Source organism: Dermacentor silvarum, chromosome 4, assembly GCF_013339745.2.
Source record: "Dermacentor silvarum isolate Dsil-2018 chromosome 4, BIME_Dsil_1.4, whole genome shotgun sequence".
Lineage (NCBI taxonomy): Eukaryota > Metazoa > Arthropoda > Arachnida > Ixodida > Ixodidae > Dermacentor > Dermacentor silvarum.
The window spans coordinates 85,976,825-85,997,426 of record NC_051157.2 but is presented as its reverse complement, the minus strand read 5'-3'; the positions used below and the strand labels follow the sequence as shown (position 1 = coordinate 85,997,426).

Sequence of the window (20,602 nt, the reverse complement as noted above, 5' to 3'; positions counted from 1 at the left end):
CCGCTCTTGAAACTTCAGGTGCCTCTGCACCGCGTCGCGCAATGAGGAACTAGCAGCAGACGCTGACAGGGAGTGTTCACGTATTATACGCCAATTCGATATCATCTTTTATGAAATATCCCTTCAACCCTTTCACCCCGCCCCCTGTCGCGTCCATATCATATTTTTTGAAATATGCCTTCAACCCTTTCACCCCGCCCTGTCGCGTCCACGGCGTCCCTCTTCCTCGACAGCCGAGTCCACCAGTTACGCGGCGGCGCAGCTTTATCACCGAGAGGGGTAAGAAAAGCTAGAGCCGCGATAACGGCAACCGCTTCCTTATCAGCGCGCATTGTCTGTCGTCGGCACGCGGTTCCTCGATCGGCGCGGTCGGCCTGTCTGCGGCAGCGGCGAAGCGGCGACTACCACGACCGCGGAGAGCATCCTTATGTGCGCGTACGAGGATGAACGGTTGCTCGCTTTAATGCGCGCCCTTACCACTGGACGTATGAAAGCGCCATACAGTGTTAAGTGCTGCTACACGGATTAGGAGAAGTGTTCGACGACGAACCACGCGTTCATTCAAGACGGCGACGACAGGCATGACGCGACGCAATGGTAAGCATCGCGCGCGCATTCGATCGTTTCAGGTGGGCTGGTTATTTGCCCGCTTAGCAAGGATATCGCTAAGCTTCCTGCGCGGAGCGTCTGTATATATACATGTATATGCTCGTTCCAATATTACAGCGCATCGTTGTGGAAGTTAATGCCACATTCAGCTAATAGGAGGTGTATACGTATAGAAGGAGGGCGCGAGCTGTAGTGATTGGCTGCGGTATATACGCCTTTCGCGCTGGATGCTTTTGTGACCGGTAAGAGCACGAAATACCAGCCAATAGTTAACCGTTTTTCACTTGTGGCCCGCTCTGAGAATTCGATCCCTGATTGGCGGACACCACCGTTAGCAAAGATACTGCTTTGATGAAGTGAACTGTATCCATGGGAATGAGCCGGAGCGTGTAACAACCGGCGCGCGAATAAGTTGCGCTGCTGCATGCATGTTTGTAGCCTTAATGTGGCCACATCTATAATCCCATTGACCATCTAATCCCACTGAAGATTTAAAGCTTGAATACGCCCTTATTATGGGGGCTACTTGAACAGCTATCGCGCCGCCTTTTATACAAAGACAAAAACTTGAATAAGTGAACCGACTATGTGCTGCATGCTTGTATGCTAATTGCTAAATCAACTCGGAGCGACTAGCAAACATGCAGTGACGAGTATGGAAGGGCGAGTGCTCGCTCAGTGCATCGCGATATCGCACTGGCCTAGCTCTTCAGTTCAATTCTCTCGCGTGGTCGGTGATCTCACTATATACTGCGGGCCCTTCAGCACCGACAAGAGCGGTTAGCAACGCCGATGGGCTCTTTCCTGCGTATACAGAACACATACGATTCCTGAAAACTGCGTATATCTGTAGTAAGCGTCATTTCAACAGGAGACCAATTATATATACGAGGGGCGACGTTTATTCGTAGAAAAAAGTATCCATGAATAAAGGAACAGATACCTTACGGATTGCCTTCCGACAGAGCTAGGCCCATATTCACAAAAATGTTCTTACGCTAAAAATCGTTCGTAAGAGCAGATGGTGACCAATCGGGATGCCGGACATCATTAGCGAAGGAGGCTGGCCAATGGAAAAGAGCAACTTACGAATGAAAAGCTTAATGAATTCGGTTCCCGAGTTCTCGGCGCGATGCACCCTCTTTGGCGATGTAATGCTGCATGTGTGAAGTTTATGCGCATGAGTTAAGTGGGGTGTTAACAGCGTATGCATATTTATCAATAAGTAGCTCTCGAAAATATGTCGTGGTGAAGCCAGTGCAAGCGCGCAAGGAGCTTGACAAGAGACTAAATGCTTTATTCTGCGTGCTCTGACGTCTTTCGTCTCTCCCCAGTGGCCTCGCTTCATTGTTTCTATATCGTCGTTGGCCGAGCATGATGTAATATGTAGGAAAGCTCATTCCAATATTTTGGTAGTTTATTATTTTGAAAGTTTTATTCTGTTTCATTTAACACTGTGACATTTGTATGAGAGAGAAGAGGCAGCCGCATGCCTCATAGGTATCTTCGTGGATGTGATATCGTCGTCACATTTAATAACAATGTGGTTTGGCTAGGCTTGCTGTGAACCTAACACTTAAACATTTTTTTTTCTGACGCAGACTTGTCTGTGCGGAGAGCAGCAGACCGGCAAACGTGACACTCACATTGGGTAGACGAACTCGGCAACGATCGAGTTGCTGGAAAAGTCACGCGTAACTGACGGCAACAACTGCTCGGCAACTCGCCAAATGAAAATGAAACGAAACACTGCCCCGAGCTACGAGCAAAATTCGAAGGCAGTCAGCAGCGCTTTAAGTTCAGCAAAGCGGATGTTCAAACAACACTGGCAATTCCTGTTCGGTGACAGTTGTTTTACAGAGGTTTGGCGACTATAGTCGAGGTTTTGAGTACGAGGTGATTTTTTTTTCCTCGTTCAAACACGAACTTCGCTAGAGAACGATACATTTATTATACATATAAAAAACTCACAAGCTTTTTAAAAGTGGTTTAAAAAGTGGTTTAAAAGTGTTGTGGTTTCCAGTGGTTTCCAGTGGTTTCCAGTGGGGGTGTCTATACAGTAAATCTACCAATTGCCTTGCACCTCAGTAGGTGTGGCAGCCAAACTGTGGCGTGGCAGCCAGTCGTTGAAAGTAAGGACTGAGCTTCGTGGCCCATGAAGGCATCTATCACAGATGTGGATAGACCAGCATACGTCCATAACAATCGGTACGTTGTTGCGGACCCGCCCGTGTAATGGGTGCGACCGGTCGGGTCCAGCGACTTGTTCGTGACACGGAGTCTGAACGCTGGCGGGGCCACCGTGCCGTGGTTCGAGGCTTCGATACGTTCATTATTGTTTACTGGTAATATATGGAAGGTATTACGTCAGTTTGTGAACCACTGCGTTTTTTTTTCGTGAATGCGTGTAATTTCTCTCGTTCTAAAATTTCAACTGTCACGGCCAAAAATGTCGCGGTAACCGTCGACTTTTCTCATTCACGTACTGCCCGTATCGCTTTCATTTCCAGCCGCCTATAAATGCTATTACTGGCTTTCAAGGATATAGGTCAGCTTCATTTGCATCAACACAGCTCAGACTTTCTTTATTTATAACTTTTTGAAAGAAGGAAACCTTCGTCACTCCATTCGACATTCGATAGGAATCACTCTTATAGAAGATTCAGATTGATTCTAAGAAATCACTATTTCCACACGCGTGCTATGTTCTTTTCGCATGTTGTCAGGATTAAATATCAGTCCGCAATGCACTCTAGTGCATATGACCCCGAAAATGTAAATATTTTTTTTCAATGCTATTCTTTTTCGCGCTTTGTCATTGGCCGGTGCAGCACTCCCTCCTCGCTATCACAGAAGTCGGCCAGTCGTGAACGGTATATCATATATAGAGAATAGAATCGAGCAAAATCAATATTTAACGCTACACCGAATCCCAGTATTCATATAGTTTCCTTATGCTGAAACTGATGCCGCGAAGCTAAAAGAAAAACCGAACATACTGAAAATACCAGTAGCGCAGCTGTTCATTCGCGGCGAACGGATTCTCTCTTTTTGCCGAGGTCACTTACACTGACAATTTCTTGTGGTAATGCTTTCCATTCTTTTCCACATAACTAGACCTCATATGAACGGGTTCTGGAGTTTGTGAGTCCGCGTCTTCGCTTAGATGAGGCAATTCAATGAAACAAATCCGTTTTGTGACCGCTTCAAGACTTCTTTAGTGACTTCTATCTATAGCGCAGCTGGGCGACATTATACGGCTTTTGTTTCTAAGTATCCCATTACTCGATCCATGCACGCCCCTTGTTCGTGCGTTTCAAGCAACCACTCAGACAATGGAGCTTTATGGATAACAGAAAAACGTACATGTGATGAAACATGCATTAAAGAGAGCTCGTTCCTAAGGTGCATGCAGGGTCAAAGACCCATTGGATGACCTTCTGTACAACGGTTGACATAAGCACTATACAAACATTGCAGTATGTAGGCCAAGTGCGAGAAAAAAAGAAAGGCATGTTATCAAAGCATGAATCCGCCTTATCCGAAGAACACTGGCTTTCTTATATTGGTAAAAGATACGCGGCGTGCCAAGGGCGCTTGTGGTTGAAACAGACATATGCTCGCAGCCACGCCCGCCACAACAATTTCGATAAGATAGGGCGAGTAGATTAGGGATTCTAGCTAGTACACAAAATGTGTGTGTGTGTGTGTGTGTGTGTGCGTGTGTGTGTGTGTGTGCGTGTGTGTGTGTGTGTGTGTGTGTGTGTGTGTGTGTGTGTGTGTGTGTGCGTGTGTGTGCGTGCGTGCGTGTGTGTGTGTGTGTGTGTGTGTGTGTGTGTGTGTGTGTGTGTGTGTGTGTGTGTGTGTGTGTGTGTGTGTGTGTGTGTGTGTGTGTGTGTGTGTGTGTGTGTGTGTGTGTGTGTGTGTGATTCTTGTCGGTGAGCTTAATTATTCGAAAAAGCGGACTTTATTAGCACGCTAATTCGAAAAACTTATTCAACTAATTAAAAAAAACTGATTAATTTTTCACTTTACGGCACACATTGCAATTTACGAATTGTAACCGGTGAGCTTTCAAGGCGTATGCACTTGGAATGCATTTTCAGAATGACGCCAGTCTGGAGACAGGCGCCATCAAACTTGCCGTAAAACTGCACTCTTGTTCCACTTGTTTAACAAAACGCTCTTTTATGCATTGGACCACAAAAGTAAATGCAACACCCACGTATTTCGTCCCACACTTTGGGAAATATCTCGAAACTTGTGTCATGCTGGAAATTCACTTCAAGTGGATAGTTCTTGCAATCTCACTGGCTACAATGCGTAAATTGCAATGTGAGCTAAAAAGTAATCAATTAAGCAGTTAATTAGTTTATTTATGTTAATTAGTCAAATAAATGTTTCGATTTATCGTGCTAGTAATGACCGCCTCTTCGAATAATCCAGCTCAAGGACCGAAATTATGCTATTTTTCACAGGCGATTTTTCAAAATTCCATAAAAATATCACACAAATTATGGCAAACACATGCAACAGTTCTCGCTACCCACATTACTAAATGCAGTTAGTAAAGAACACCTCTTTGACATCTCACAAATTTCATTCAAAGAACTACGGAGAGTGTTACTGCATGGGACTAACGTCTTTACCATAAACTCTTTTGACGTTTGTGCGAACTCTTGCAGATTTATTCTTTTTTTTTCATTTCGCTGTTTATCGAAAATATTGTTTGTATAAGTTTCTCACACGCGACATGGGCAAGTACGCTTTGTCTGTACGTGAGTCATGTACAATGCATAGTATTTTTCTTGTTGCAGCGACCGTTATGCCGACTTGTGTGCAGGGTGGCCAAGTCCTCTTAAGCTGTTTGATCAACTTTTTTCGTGGTCTCCCGCAACATTGTTGCAAATAAACTCAATTCAATAAAAATAAATTGATCACCCCGTATATTGAACAACAAACGCGGCTCCCTGATCTATTGATAGAAATTAAGCGGGATAACTAGACTAGCGTCGGCCATGTAATGAGTAGATTGGATAACCATTTGTCTATTGGAGCAAAATAATGACCGCCAATGAGAGGCAAAAGCAGTTGAGGGCGGCTGGTGATTAAGAGGAGGATTAGGCATGAGACTAGGAAATTTGCAGCCTGCAGGATTGATTTGAATGGCGCAGGACAGGGGTAATCGGAGATCTGAAATTTGGGCGAGTTTTTTTTTTTTTTTGTACGATTGCATGTTTGCCTTAATTGCTCAAGGAAGATGACGAAAAAATTTCGACCCCGGCCTCAGCGGCTCAATTCCAATGAGGGTGGAATGCAAAAATGCTCGTGTATACCGTGCATAGCGTGCCCCGTTAAAGAACCCCAGGTGGTCAAAATTAATCCGCAGTCCCTGACTACGGCGTGCCTCACAACTGCAGATTGCGATTTTGGCACTTTAAACGCCAAAATTTAGAAATCTAAAGGTTTTCTGCTTCGAAAGTTGAAAAGTTGAGAAATAAGAGGATATACCGCGCTTCTTTCGAGCTGGCTACACAAATGAAACGCACGCTGGCTACACAAGGAAACGCACGTGTCCCCTGCTATGGCATGTCGTGTCATTCATGCCTTACATCACAGTCCCACGCAGTAGATCTGAAGAGGCCTACGGAAGTGGCAATTGGCTCTCGTCGAACGTCCGTAAGAAGAGATCATACCGTCGGCGTCACACGATCTACGTCACGCGTCTTCTTGGTGCTGTCGTCACACACACGCTCGCGTCAGACCGACACCACCTAGATAGCGCAAGGCGTATGCACTCCGATCTATGACGTCATGCTACCTGTTACCCGACTGCCATAGACTCTAATGGGGATGCTCCCGCGTAAGCAACAGTGATTTTGACGTCACCGCTTTCGTCACGCCAGCCTTGGCAATGGAAATTTCGAGCCAGGTAGCATTACGTCATAGATCGGAGTGCGTAGGCCTTGTGCTATCTAGCTGGTGTTGGTCAGACGCATAGCTGTTCGTCTTACTCAAGCTCGTCGGTCCAGGTCGTAACGCTTTGCGTAATTGAAAACAACGCTGGGTAGTTGTAGCTACCCAGCATTACTTTCCTGGCGAAAGTGGTAAGAAAAAAAAATATTTTTCTAACACTTTTCATGCTTCCGAAAACGTTTGCGATAGGGTGGACATATTGAATTGCAAGTGTTTCTTTTCTGCGCTTAATGTATACAGCAATAAAAACAAGCGACGAGGTTTCAGTGTCTCAAAGCTACACTTCGACTGTTATGATATACGGTTAATTTTCGTCGATTCGAGGACCCTTGACGCTAACTCTGACATTTCAGCATACGATCGTCTTGACGTTCCAGCGCCGTAAAAATGAGGCTTCTGCGGCGTGGAATGGAACCTGCGACTTTGTGGGGACACGCAGGAGAGCTATACAATAAACGCCACTCCACCGCAGTGAGCTTTCTGAATTAAAGCAACTGGCAGGCCACGGAGTAATTTGTATGAGCATTTGACGAGACTTTCTGCCAGACTTATTGAATCAGCGCCCGTTCTCTCGCACGGGGAAAATAGCGGCATTGTTTGCGGACATTACTCGCAGTTCATAGGACACTATTTCATTCATAACTCCGAAAAAGCACACCAAATGTTCCTTCCCCATTTATCTGTCAATTCCCGAAATACGCAAATAGTCTAGCCAGCCTGTTCCGGCACTATTCCAATTGGCCCAGTCCCACCTATCTGAAACATTTGGAGATTATATTAAAGTATTCACGGACGCATCTGTGCGCAGCGATGCCCAAGGCGCTTCTGCAGCTTTCTTCTGCTCTTCGACTGACATCAGACGGGTGTTTAGAATACTACATCCAACCTCATCAACAACTGCAGAACTGACAGCGATTGGTGTTGCTCTGAAGTACGTACACGAAAAATTAAACGCATTGAAGGTCGTCATTCTTACAGACTCCTATGCTGCCCTCAGCAGACTGACACAAGATGCCGATAGGCCAATTTTATGCAGTATCCAAGAATCTGCCGGCAAAATTACTTCGCGTAGAGTGTCCCTCATTGTCCAGTGGATACCCACGCACGTGGGCATCGCTGGAAATGAAGAGGCTGATCGCCTCGCTTCAAGTTGTGCCCACCACGAATGTGACTGCCCTGACATTTCCTGTATATATCTCTGAAAACGCTCGTCTTCTAATACGCCGACACCTCCTAAAGCAGCACCCAGACCAGCGTGTTGCAGACGGATCGTTCCCTCCCCGTGTTCGCGGTCGAGCTAGAGCACTGTTACATAAGTTAAGGGTTGGATCTGTGTTGGTGCGCGAACGCCTATACCGACAAGGAAGTGTGGACAGCCCGTCGTGTACGTTTTGTGGCTCCTGTGAGACACTTGAACATCTCGTTTTAGTGTCCCGCATTTGTTGCGAAGCGCGCATTGCTAATTAAGGAATATAGACTTATTGGTCTGCAACGTGCGACCCTTGACGATTGCCTCTTTCCAAGGGGGTGGGCTGCTCGACGTGACCAGGCCTATCGAGCCCTGCTAACATTTATGAAGGATACTGCCTTGGCCTCCTGTTTATAGACGTTGTTTGTGTTTTTGCTTTGTTCTGTCTGTGTCTCCGTCATTTCTTTGTTTCCTCTTTTCTTTCCACCTAGTTTCATTTCCTCTATTCTCTTCTCCTGAAAGAGTAGGCAGGCGTTGTGCCCCTCTCGGTGGCGGTTGTCAGCTTGCTCCCTCCTTATTTCCTTCGTGTCCTTGTGTGTATATGTGTATAAAACAAATAATAATAATAATAATGCAAAGCGATTTATTCACGTGTAAACGTCAAGGAATGCGAGAAACGTCAGGCGAACGTCAAGAAGCGGCGAGGCGACCAGCAGCCAAAATCCGGGCAAGCGCAAGCTCGGGGCGCGTGGTTAGCACTGACACTGTGGCTTGCTTGCTGACTGCTTCGTCGTCGTCTTGTCTTCTTCATTACATTGGCCCCCGGGAAGTAGCGTAGCCATCCTGGCGACTTAAGGCGTTGTCAGTATAGAGGGGTCATAATAGGGCTTGAGGCGACTCACGTGAACGATTTCTCGACCACGACGACGTAAGTCTTGAGACGGTGTCAAAGGCTCAACGTCATAATTGACTGGAGATGTCCGAGCGCGGATGCGGTAGGGCCCATGATAGCGGGCCAATAATTTAGACGAAAGGCCAGGCGTACTCGGAGGAATCCAAAGCCAAACTAGGGCACCGGTCGCGAAAGTAGTGAGAGATCGGTCGGTGTCGTGCCTGAGCTTCTGGTGACCTTGGTCCTCGGTTGTCAATGAACGGGCCAACTGTCGACAATCTTCGGCGTACTTGGCGACATCAGAAATTGCAGCGTACTCAGATGAGTCAGGTGTGTAGGGAAGCATAGTGTCCAGCGTGCATGATGGCTCACGGCCGTACAAGAGGAAGAACGGCGAGAATCCTGTAGTCGCGTGCGTAGCAGTGTTGTACGCATATGTGATGAATGGAAGGACGGTGTCCCAATTTGTCTGGTCTGACGCCGTGTACATCGTCAGCATATCCCCCAGAGTGCGATTAAATCGCTCAGTGAGGCCATTAGTTTGCGGATGATATGCACTGGTCATGCGATGAACGATGTTACACTGCACGAGCAAGGCTTCAATAGCATCTGACAGGAAAACACGTCCCCTGTCGCTTAAAAGCTCACGGGGAGCACCGTGGCGCAGTACGAAGTTGCGTAAGATGAAAAACGCAACGTCTCTTGCTGTGGCTGTAGGCAAAGCTGCAGTCTCGGCGTAACGCGTGAGGTGGTCCACGCCGACAATTATCCACCTATTCCCAGAGGTGGTCGAGGGAAGCGGGCCGTATAAGTCGATACCGACGCGGTCGAATGGACGGGCCGGGCAAGGGAGAGGCTGAAGCGTACCGGCCGGGCGTTGAGGTGGAGTCTTGCGCCGCTGACAGGCAGTGCAAGCACGTATGTACTTGCACACAAATGCATACATTCCGCGCCAGTAGAATCGCTGCCGCAAGCGATTGTAGGTCTTGAGAACGCCGGCGTGAGCGCTTTGTGGGTCAGCGTGGAAAGCAGCGCATATGTCCGTGCGCATGTGGCGAGGTACCACTAGAAGCCACCTCCGGCCATCAGACGCGTAATTCCGGCGATAAAGGAGATCGTCGCGAATAGTGAAATGGGCGGCTTGGCGACGCAGAGTTCTTGGGGCGGGATAAGTGGATGTGTCAGTGAGAAAGTCAAGGAGTTGACAAATCCACGCATCCTTGCGTTGCTCCGACGACATGTCTGCAAAGTCAATAGGCGACAAGGGAGCCGAAGAGGCTGACGGAGAAGCCGTGTCAGACGCTAGCGGCGAGCGGGACAGTGCATCAGCGTCCGAGTGTTTGCGGCCGGATCGGTACACAACACGGATGTTGTAATCTTGCAGGCGAAGCGCCCAACGACCGAGGCGTCCCGAGGGATCTTTCAGCGACGAGAGCCAGCATAGAGCATGATGGTCCGTGACGACGTCAAAAGGGCGGCCATAAAGGTACGGACGAAACTTAGCCAAAGCCCAAATTATAGCGAGGCACTCTTTCTCAGTGACAGAATAGTTACACTCGGCTTTCTTGAGCGTGCGACTCGCGTAGGCAACGACGTATTCTTGGTATCCTGGTGTTTTTTGAGCCAATACCGCACCAAGGCCAACACCACTGGCGTCAGTATGGATCTCCGTAGGCGCATTAGGGTCAAAGTGACGGAGTATTGGTGGCGATGTTAGTAAGCGCCGTAGCGTTCGAAAAGATTCGTCGCATTCTGTTGACCAAGCAGACAGGCCGTTAGAGGCGGTCAGAAGGTTGGTAAGAGGCGCGATGATGGTAGCAAAGTCGCGCACAAATCGACGAAAATACGAGCACAGCCCAATGAAACTTCTAAGCGTTTTCAAGGAATTGGGCTTGGGATATTCGGCTACGGCACGGAGCTTCGCGGGGTCCGGAAGAACTCCCTCCTTGCAGACGACGTGGCCTAGTATCGTCAGCTGGCGTGCAGCAAAGTGGCACTTCTTTATGTTAAGTTGAAGGCCAGCAGAGGTGAGGCACGTGAGAATCGCACGAAGACGAACAAGGTGAGTTGGAAAATCGCGAGAAAAAATGACGATGTCGTCAAGGTAGCAGAGGCAGGTATTCCACTTGTAGCCACGAAGGATGTTATCCATCATCCGTTCGAAAGTAGCTGGGGCGTTGCACAATCCGAACGGCATCACGTTAAACTCATACAGTCCGTCAGTGGTGACAAAAGCCGTCTTAGGTCGGTCAGGGTCGGCCATTGGAACCTGCCAGTAACCCGAGCGCAAATCCAGTGACGAGAAATATTCTGCCCCTTGCAAACAATCGAGAGCATCATCGATGCGGGGCAACGGGTATACATCCTTCCGAGTTATCTTATTGAGGCGGCGGTAGTCAACACAGAATCTGATAGAGCCATCCTTTTTGCGCACAAGTACAACAGGAGAAGACCAGGGGCTCTGGGATGGCTGAATGACACCACGCGTAAGCATATCATCCACTTGTTCGTTGATAATACGCCGTTCTGCCGCTGAAACTCGATATGGTCGTTGGCGTAAGGGCGCATGGGAACCGGTGTCAATGTGGTGTGTGACGCTTGTTGTACGACCTAAAGATGGTTGAGCGCAATCGAAGGAGGAGCGGAAGTCTCGAAGAAGGGCCAGAAGTTCGCTGCGTTGTGTTGACGGTAGATCGGCAGCAATAGAAGGGTGGAAACTGTCTGGACCCGAAGGTTTGGGCACAGGTGATGTCATGGCATTCAGTTCAAGATGGGGTTGGTCCTCTGCAAACTCGAGGGAGCGCAGGAGATCGGCACCTTGAATGTGACCCAAAGATTCTCCACGAAGTAATGTAACGGAGGATGGGAGCCAGTTGGAAACAAACATAGTAGTAGCACCCGATTCAACCGTAAGTACAGCAAACGGCAGTCGTAGGCCGCGACGGCGGAGAAGTACCTCCGATGGGGCAAACAGAACAGTTCCGTCAGGGGCGGCCGTACAGGACAGAGGCACAAGGGTCGACGTTTCAGGGGCAATATCTGTGTCCGCAGCAACCACCAGTTTGTGAGCGTCGGGATGATTATCCACCGAAAGAGAGGTTTGCAATGGCGTAAGGGCCACTTCTGCACGGGAGCAGTCTATGACGGCGCGATGACGTGAAAGGAAGTCCCATCCGAGAATAACGTCGTGGGAGCATGACGGCAGCACGAAAAACTCGATGACATAATGTTCACCTTGAATAGCGACACGTGCGGTGCAAACAGCTGAAGGCGCAATGCACTGTGAGCTGGCAGTGCGGAGCATTAGTCCCGAGAGCGACGTGGTCACTTTTTTGATCTTGCGGCATAGGTTTTCGCAGATAACCGAAACAGCGGCCCCCGTGTCAATAAGCGCTAATGCGGCGGTTCCTTCAACGTCGACGTCGATAATGTTTTGCGGCGAAATAGATGGAGGCCTTGGGCAGTTCGACGCGCATGCAGCTCTTGCCTCCGGAACTGCAGCGATCGGTTTCCCTCCTCCGTAGGAGGTCGGCGACGCATGGGTGATAGGGAGCGTCGTCGCGGAGATAGGGACCGGCGGTTAGCATAGGCTGGCTGATCGTCAGAGACGTACCTTGGAGGCGACCGGGCAGAGGAAGGGACAGGCCTGCCAATGACGTCAAATGGCGAAGGTGGACATCGGCGACAGTGGCGGGCGACGTGTCCAGCGACACCACAGGCGAAGCAGATGGGCCTATTGTCTGGCGTTCGCCACGCGTCGGGGCGGCGGAGGAACGGAGCCGAAGGTCTCGCGAAGGCGAGCGGCGCAGCATTCGCGGTCGTCGGCCAGGCATGGGTCGGCATCGCAGGTCGAGCATACGGCGCAGGATGTTGAGGGGGTCGAGCCGCGACGGAAGCGTAGGTAAGTGGCGCAGTGACGGGTGGTTGGTGAGTCACAGGCGGGAGGGCCTCAGCAACCTGGGTCCGAATGACGTGTTGAAGGTCCGGAGCCAAAGACTGCGAAGGCTCGTGCGTGAGAGGCAGCAATGAAAGCTGACGCGCTACCTCTTCCCGGATAAAGTCCGGTAATAATAATAATAATAATAATAATAATAATAATAATAATAATAATAATAATAATAATAATAATAATAATAATAATAATAATAATAATAATAATAATAATAATAATATATTGTGGTGGTCTTACGTTAACATTCTTTTTCACCTTTTTTAATTTTTCACACGGACTGCATTAGAATTCTGTTCCAGCTTGTGAACGTGTGAATTATGTGCCACGACTTCTGATCATCTCGCAGGATGCCGTTACTGAGCGCTTTTTGTATCGCAATGACTTTCTTCTTATCTGTGTGTTCATCTCTGCATTGCACTTCAGATCAAAGGAGTAGACGACGCCTCTACGAGGCGCCAACACCTTGGCGAACGAGTGGCTGACCGACGGGGCGAAGTGCAATAAACAAACACATAAAAGCAACCGCGTAACAGAAAGATATAGTACAGCTGGTTGAAAAGGAGGAATAACAGCGACAAGATCACAGGCTCTGTCTGTTCTCATTCCGCGAATAGCAACGGGAGTTACTTGCAGGATTCCTGAAGAATATCATGACAAAGGCTAGGACTCCTTGACACTTCGCTTTTTGCATCATCTCACCTCGTTTTTGAAACACGAACCATAAATTTTGCAATAATACCAGAAGCCGTTTGCTGCCGAGGCGGGTAAATTGTGGGAACAGTATACAGTAGAGCGCCTCTATACAACGAAATGACCTGTAGAACAAAGGAATAATTCTGTCCCGGTTCTATTGTGAACGTTGCGGTGCGCGACCTTTACAACGAAGTGACCTGTATAACGAATTATTTCGGAAGCCCCAAGCACTCCGTTATAGAGGCGTTCGGCTGTATGTCGCTCTAGCGGACCGGGCAACTGACAAAGATGGCGGTCACAAGTGACAGTAGGACATAGAAGATTGGGCATCGCAGCTTTTCTTTCGCGTAAGAGTAAGCTTTGCGGCCTTAAGCAAAATTTATTGTGTTCGTATCTGCTGCGCAGCTCGCCGGAGGTTCAAGGTGGTTCCGAGGGTTCGCGCCATCATGAGCCTAAACCCGGAAGTGACGACCGCTCCTTCGCACCGGTTCCGGTTCATTCCTGGCCGGCTGATCCGGAAACGGCCCAACCACCACAGCCGGAAGCTGCTGGAAAAGCTCGAGAAGCTCGTTTCGCAGGTGAGCTCACACGACGAATGTTATTACGGTTATCGGAAAAAAGTTTGGTACTACAATCTCGCTGACACTGAATCAACCGTGGTAGTGCTTTCCGAGTTGTGAGTTACGATCGCTCCGTGGTGGCAAGAGGGTCGCCTAATGTGGAGCGGAGGGTCGCGATGCGGCTCGGGAAAATGAACACTACGGTAGGACGTAAGCGTAGTGATGAATGCGAAGTAATAAAGATAAATTAAAAATAATAATTTGGCTTTCATGACCACACTTCATTGAGACTATGAGGGGCCATCTATGTGGAAAGTGTCGTTCTTTAACGTGTACTACTAACGCCGAGGAAAAGCCTAAGGATCCATGCCTTGCACTCTCAAGCGGCATCAGGCTTTGAACTTTTTGTTTATCTTGGCAACATTGGCTTGTTTGACAAGCTATAGAAAATTTAGGCGCGGTTATACGCACGACGGCAGGAATCTCCACATTTCAAAAAAAGTTTTCTCTCTCTCTTACTCGGACCTGACATGCGAGTTTTTGTGTTGAAGCTTTCCTTTGAGAATATTACTTCTTATAAACAAGCTACATCGTGTCATTGAGAACGGTACTACTTACTGGCGTGCATTCTGTCTGTCTGCCTTTTTTTTTATTCTACTTTGGGTGTTTCTGCCTAGCTGACTTACTGTAAGTAAAGTAATCTAAAGGCCATACAATCTAATAATCTTAGTGAAAGACTGGTAGAAGGGAGCAGAAGTCTGGACGTTATATATTTGTACAGCACATTTGGTTGGTCGCAGGTTAGTCGATTCCGTGAATAACAGCGCTAGGTAAGGTCGTGAGTTGTTACACATTTGTTCGCCAGCATTTCTTGGTATATATACTACCGGTATATTCGTTTCTTAAGGGTTACAGTGTCAACCTAGCCTTAAGAAGTAAACTGTATTAAAATTACGTCACGCATCTTACATCATATGTGTCATGGTTTTAAAAAACGTGGCTTGTAATTAAACCATTGTCGTGTCGTATACCCAGGTGGAGCCAGACGACAGCCCGTACGCCGGCCTGCTCATCAGTCCGACGTTGCAGAATAACTCCGATGAAACGTTTGACGTGAAGCTCAAGATATTTGCGGAGGATCTTCACAAGCCGGTGTCGTTCACGTGTCCCGCCGCTACTCGGGTCGGCTACCTGGTGGACAGCCTCAAACCTTTCCTGGGAGACTCTAAGGGCTCGTTCGTCTTTAAGGTGACAGGCCTAGACGAGTACCTCTCCAACGAAACTGTTCTTAGTGACTACGAATACATCTGCGCCTGCCGTCGACTAGGAAAAACAGCTTGGCTGACGTTGATAAGCCTGGACGCCGTGCAGCGACCGTGGACGCTGGTGACTTGTGAAGAGTGCGACTTGGACGTAGGCGGCGGCGGCGGCGAATCGTCTTCCGGCAACTACATCGGCTATGAAGACGTCAGGGAACGAGTTATCAATTTCGAAAACGCGGCAGACCGCTTGATCGCCGACGCCCAGAAATCACCAACGTCCGCGGCGGGGAATGGCGGTGACCTCCTGGCTTCTGCTGAAGAGGTCAGGAGGGCGGTGGTGGATCTGTGCGTGCTGGTGGGAGAGACAGAAACCGGAGACGTGCACAGGTCGACAGTGAACCTCATAAACTTCTTGCGTGAAATCGTGTTCGATAACAGAGACGCAGTGGACGCCACGAGAAAGGCGTTCCTGGTCGGCCGCTTCGTCGAGGACATCGAAATGGCGCTGGCGAGGTTCCTAGACATGCACTCGGAAAGGCGTCTCGTCGAGTTCGCGGTGGATTTCCTCGACGATAGGGTGTACCGGAGGACTTACGACTACGCGGTCGACAGCAACGAGCTGTTCGGACCCCGGATCGAAATGGCGACGCAGCTCCAAAAGTGGTGGCTCCACGAGTACGACACCTTCACGGTAGACTGTGCGCTCACGTACGGCGAACGCCTGCTCAGCCACCAGGCGACGCGCAAGGTGTGCGTGACCCAAAAGTTTTTCCAGTGCGTAAACTTCGACGAACGGGTGGTATTTAAGACCGCGACGATCCGATCGCTGCCCCGCGAGACGAAACTGTACATGACTCTAATAGGGCACCGAGAAGGCGTTGACCAGGTACTCGGTTGGACCGCACTGAACGTCTTCGCTGACAGGGATCACTTCAACGGCGGCGAGTTCCTCCTGGGTCTGTGGTCGTCCGAGACGGTGTCACCGCGTGGACCAGCCTGTGCCAGCGAGCGGGACAAAGGTTACCTGCACGTCAGTTTGCCCTACGTCAGAAACCCGGCTGCGCTTTCAAAATCCATATCGCGTGAACCTCAAGAAGCAATAAAGAAACCCTTCCACAGTCTCAGTGCGGACATACAAAGGACTCTTCTCGACCTGACGGTGAACGACGTCTCCCAGCCGCTGCCCCAAAGCGTTCGCGACATGGTATGGCACTACCGCCACTACCTCTGTGACTTTCCGAGCCTGTTGCCGCACTTACTGCGACACCCTGCCTGTTGGAACGCCGCAAACATCGACGAGACGTACATGCTGGTGCGAGCTTGGTGTCCGCTAAGCCCCGAGGAGGCGCTTACGCTTCTCTCCCCAACATTCCCCGACAGCCTAGTGCGCAAGTACGCCGTGCGCTCCCTGCAAAGTGTCGGCAGTGACGAACTGTCTCTCTACTTGGCTCAGCTGGTAGAGTCTCTAAGGTTCCAGACGTGGGACGATTCGTTCTTGGCTGTCTTTCTGCTGCAAAGGGCGCGACAGAGTGTCCGGCTCGCGCACCAGCTGTTCTGGTGGCTCACGGGAATGATTAAACGAGCCACTTATGCGTCACAGGGCGTTGGTCATGCGAAAGGCGCTATTTTTCATCGCCGGGGAGAAGGTCTCAGCCAGCTTACTCACGCAGGTCATAATCGACGACATGCTAGCGGAGACGGCACGCAATATCAAAGACGCCAGCGACAGCCAAAAGCAGGAAGTGATGCGCCGAGACTTGTCCAAGCTGAACGAATCCTTAAAGACCCTCAAGTTGCGGTTACCTCTAGACCCCGCTATAAGCGTCGAGTCCATCGATATCGACACGTGTTGCATATTTCCCTCAAAGACCCTGCCCTTCAAGCTCGTCTTCAGGTCATCCGAAGAGGCAGCAGAGAAGATCGAGGTCATCTACAAGGCGGGCGACGACCTACGTCAGGACATGCTCATGCTTAGCGTTATCCGACTGATGGACAAGCTGTGGCTGGAAAGCGGCATGGATATGAAGATGCTGACTTTTAAATGTATCGCGACAGGCGAAAATCATGGTTTTGTGGAGGCCGTCCGCGACGTTTCCACGCTCCGGGCCATACAGACAGCACACTCCGGTGTTACAGGGGCCTTCAACAACCGCACCATCACCGACTGGTTCTGGAAGCACAACCCGTCTCGCGCTCAGTACCAGGCGGCAGTAGACAACTTCATCAAGTCTTGCGCTGGCTGCTGCGTGGCCACGTACGTGCTCGGTGTGGGCGACCGGCACAACGACAACATCCTCCTCTCCACATCTGGCCACATGCTGCACATTGACTTCTCCAAGGTGCTGGGACGCGCCGAGACACTGGGAGGAATCAAAAGGGACCGAGCCCCGGTCGCGCTCACGCCGGACATGGTGTACGTCATACGCCGGAACGCCGGCGAGGCCCACTTTGTGCGACTCTGTTGCGAGGCCTACAACGTGATTCGTCGAAACTCCAACCTCCTGCTGGCGCTCTTCAGCATCATGAAGTACTCCGGCATGGTCGACGTCGACCGTGACGCGCTCGCCTACCTGCACCGGTCCATGTCGCTCGACGCGACCGACGAACAGGCGGCGAGGCACTTCGAGAAACGCATCCGCGAGAGCGTCATGACCCTGGCGACCAGCTTCAACTTCTTCATCCACAACCTCGCCGTGCTCGGGGCGGCCACGAGAGGCGAGTGCGCGCTGAAACTGTCGTTCAACCCCCGCGACTTCAGCGTCGCCGCCGAAGGGCGCATCGTGCGGCTGCGCGTCGAAGGGATCCGACTGCGCTACCACCCGGAGCGTTACTACGTGTACGTGGTCGCGGTGACGCGCGAGTTCCCGCCTACCCAGTCAGGTGGTGCGCACCTACAAGCAGTTCCTCGAGCTGTACAGCAAGATGAGCAAGAAGTTTCCCGATTACGACTTTTGTCCGCTCTCGCGGGGCACGGTGTTCAGCTCCGAGAGCGACGAGTCATTGGCACAGCGGCGCAAGCGCTACATCCAGGAATTTCTCGACTCGGTCATGGCACTGCCGGACGAAGTGGCCCACTACAGGCTCATGTACAGCTTCTTTCACCCACTTCCGCGCGACCTGGAACTGAGAGACAAGGTACCCATCACAATAGCTACGTGAGCGAGGTGCGCGCGTACTTGTGTAAAGCGCGATGAAGTGAATACGGTGAGAACAAGGGAGGGGGCATGGGCCGCAGCTCCCTGAACCCAACACCACGACGCAGAGTGTGTGTCTGCGCAACCACAACGTTGGTGCATACGTGTGTGCGGGCATTTGTACGTCCGTTGTGAACCTGCATAGTACAACACATAACTCTACAGTTAAAAGGGTAAGTATAGTGTAAAGCAGCGGCAAGTGAACGCTGGAGTCAAGAGACGCTTCAGAGGTGCACGGCGCACGCCAGAATTATGACCAACGGTTAAAATCTACGCTCAGGCAATCGAAACAGCCTGTTGACTTTCACGCTGGTGCTAAATGAGAGAATTCAGCGATTGAAAAAATACAAGAAAAGACTGTGTATAGTTGTTTGCTCTAGTCAGGTCTTACAGTTGTGCGAAAAAAAAAAGAACGTTGCAATAAAAGAAAGTTTGTTTACGCCAAGTTAGCAGTGCACGAGCTCATGGGCATTGTCCGTACACATTACTTTACCGTGAAGCACTGCTACTTCTGCTTGAAACGTTTCAAATATTTATGACCACGTTAACAGGATGTTAATGGGATAAGATGCTGTCGGTTTACGCAGGACGAGTAAATGGATATAGCTGGGAGAGGCCTTCGTCCTTCAGCGGACATAAGCTGAAAAAAAAAAGTATGGGATTTCACGTGCCATAACCAAGATCTGATTATGAGGCACGCCGTAGTGGGTAACTCCGGAAATTTGGACCACCTGGGGTTCTTTAACGTGCACCTAAATCTAAGTACACGGGTGTTTTCGCATTTCGCCCCCATCGAAATGCGGCCGCCGTGGCCGGGATTCGATCCCCCGACCTCGGACATAATCTGACAATGATCATCACGTATATACGCGTGAACACAAATACAATGAGGCTGACCGCTACCATAAGCGAGGAGAATTCACCTGAACCATTGGTATTCGGACTCGGCGAGGTGAATCGTAGTATAGTGATAATACAATATACGGTGCATACGTGTATATAGCGATGCAAAAAGAGCTTTTTTCGCCCGTGGCAGCTGGCTTTGTATGAAGTTACTTCATTATGTTGCGTTCTCGGTATTGACTGTGGTAATCTGCGACTAGGAAAACGTTTGATTGCCTGATAGAGCCATTTGTATCACGGAAGGCAATGTCGATTGTAATCGAGGCACTGCTTTTGCGACACCAATCTTATGAGCGACGAGCAAAAAAAAAAAGAAAGAAAAGAAAAGAAAAAGGAAGGTGTGGGTGTGTGTGTGTGCGTGGGGGGGGGGGTACCATAGACGGAGAAAGATATTCCTGACACCGCCCAGTGACACGGCGTGCTTTAAAGCCTAGCATTTAGGTCACCAGAGCTCAAAGAACCACAATCGGACGTCTGTACTATAACCACACCAGCAGGCCCGGCACAAAGCGACTAGCCGCTTCGCCATGTGGCGTCGAAACGCAGTTGCACAAAGCCGCGGGAAGGCGGGCTGGAGGTCACTTCAAGAGATTGTAAGTGTCAATTAAGCGCCACAGAACTGTGGCCGCCATTGTGTAGAAGATGGTGCGAGCGTGAATGCGCCGCGTCTGCGTCATAAAAGGACAGCGCAGCCGTGCATGGCGTGCCGCGAAACTTACGACAGCCAATAGGACCTAACATTGCGGGAATAATATGAGAAGATTGCTCTTTGGCGGACGGCATTTTATTTTTTTTCTCTCAGAAAGGAAGCTACACTTTTTTGCGATGCCTGATGAAGAAAATCTGAATATATACATACACATGTTGCTAATGTCATTTAATGTACCTATATATTAATTTGCTATTAACTTACCATGGCGTAGTAATTTTCCTGGCTTACATTTTCTCTCTGAGTTAAGACGTAAAACCGGCAGCAGTGCAGGAAACAGTGACAAACTGACAGCTATCGGACATTACAGGCCATCAACCTTCCCCTTTAATTCATCATTTCATTTTATTGCGATAGCAATTATATGGACACTACAACCGGATTTCTGCCGTCGGCGTCGCCGTCGCCGTGAGGTTCCGTATAGATTCCAAGGGCGATAAAATCGTCGCCGTGCGCCGTATGCGCGAGCGAAAGCGCGCGGGGGACGCGCGCTATCACGGAGGGCGAACTCCCCCGCGCGCTATCACGGAGAGCGAACGCATGGCGGAAAGCAAACGCGACCGTTGCGCGAAAGGCCGTCGGGGTATGGGAGGGAGGGAGGCGGGGCGGCGCTGTGCTCCAGCACCAAAGGCGTATCTTGCCACTCAATCTCCCACGCGAAAG

General features: G+C 49.9%; 1 protein-coding gene across 1 annotated transcript; it reads left to right on the top strand.

Moving 5' to 3' along the window:
• The first annotated feature begins 364 nt into the window (after positions 1-364).
• On the top strand, positions 365-18,944 carry LOC119450349 (phosphatidylinositol 4-phosphate 3-kinase C2 domain-containing subunit alpha-like). Its single transcript, XM_037713783.2, is given in 5 exon segments — positions 365-597; positions 13,717-13,889; positions 14,907-16,709; positions 16,711-18,012; positions 18,014-18,944. Coding segments are annotated over 5 exon segments (3,573 nt in total). The 5' UTR covers positions 365-581; the 3' UTR covers positions 18,293-18,944.
• The last annotated feature ends 1,658 nt before the right edge of the window (positions 18,945-20,602 follow it).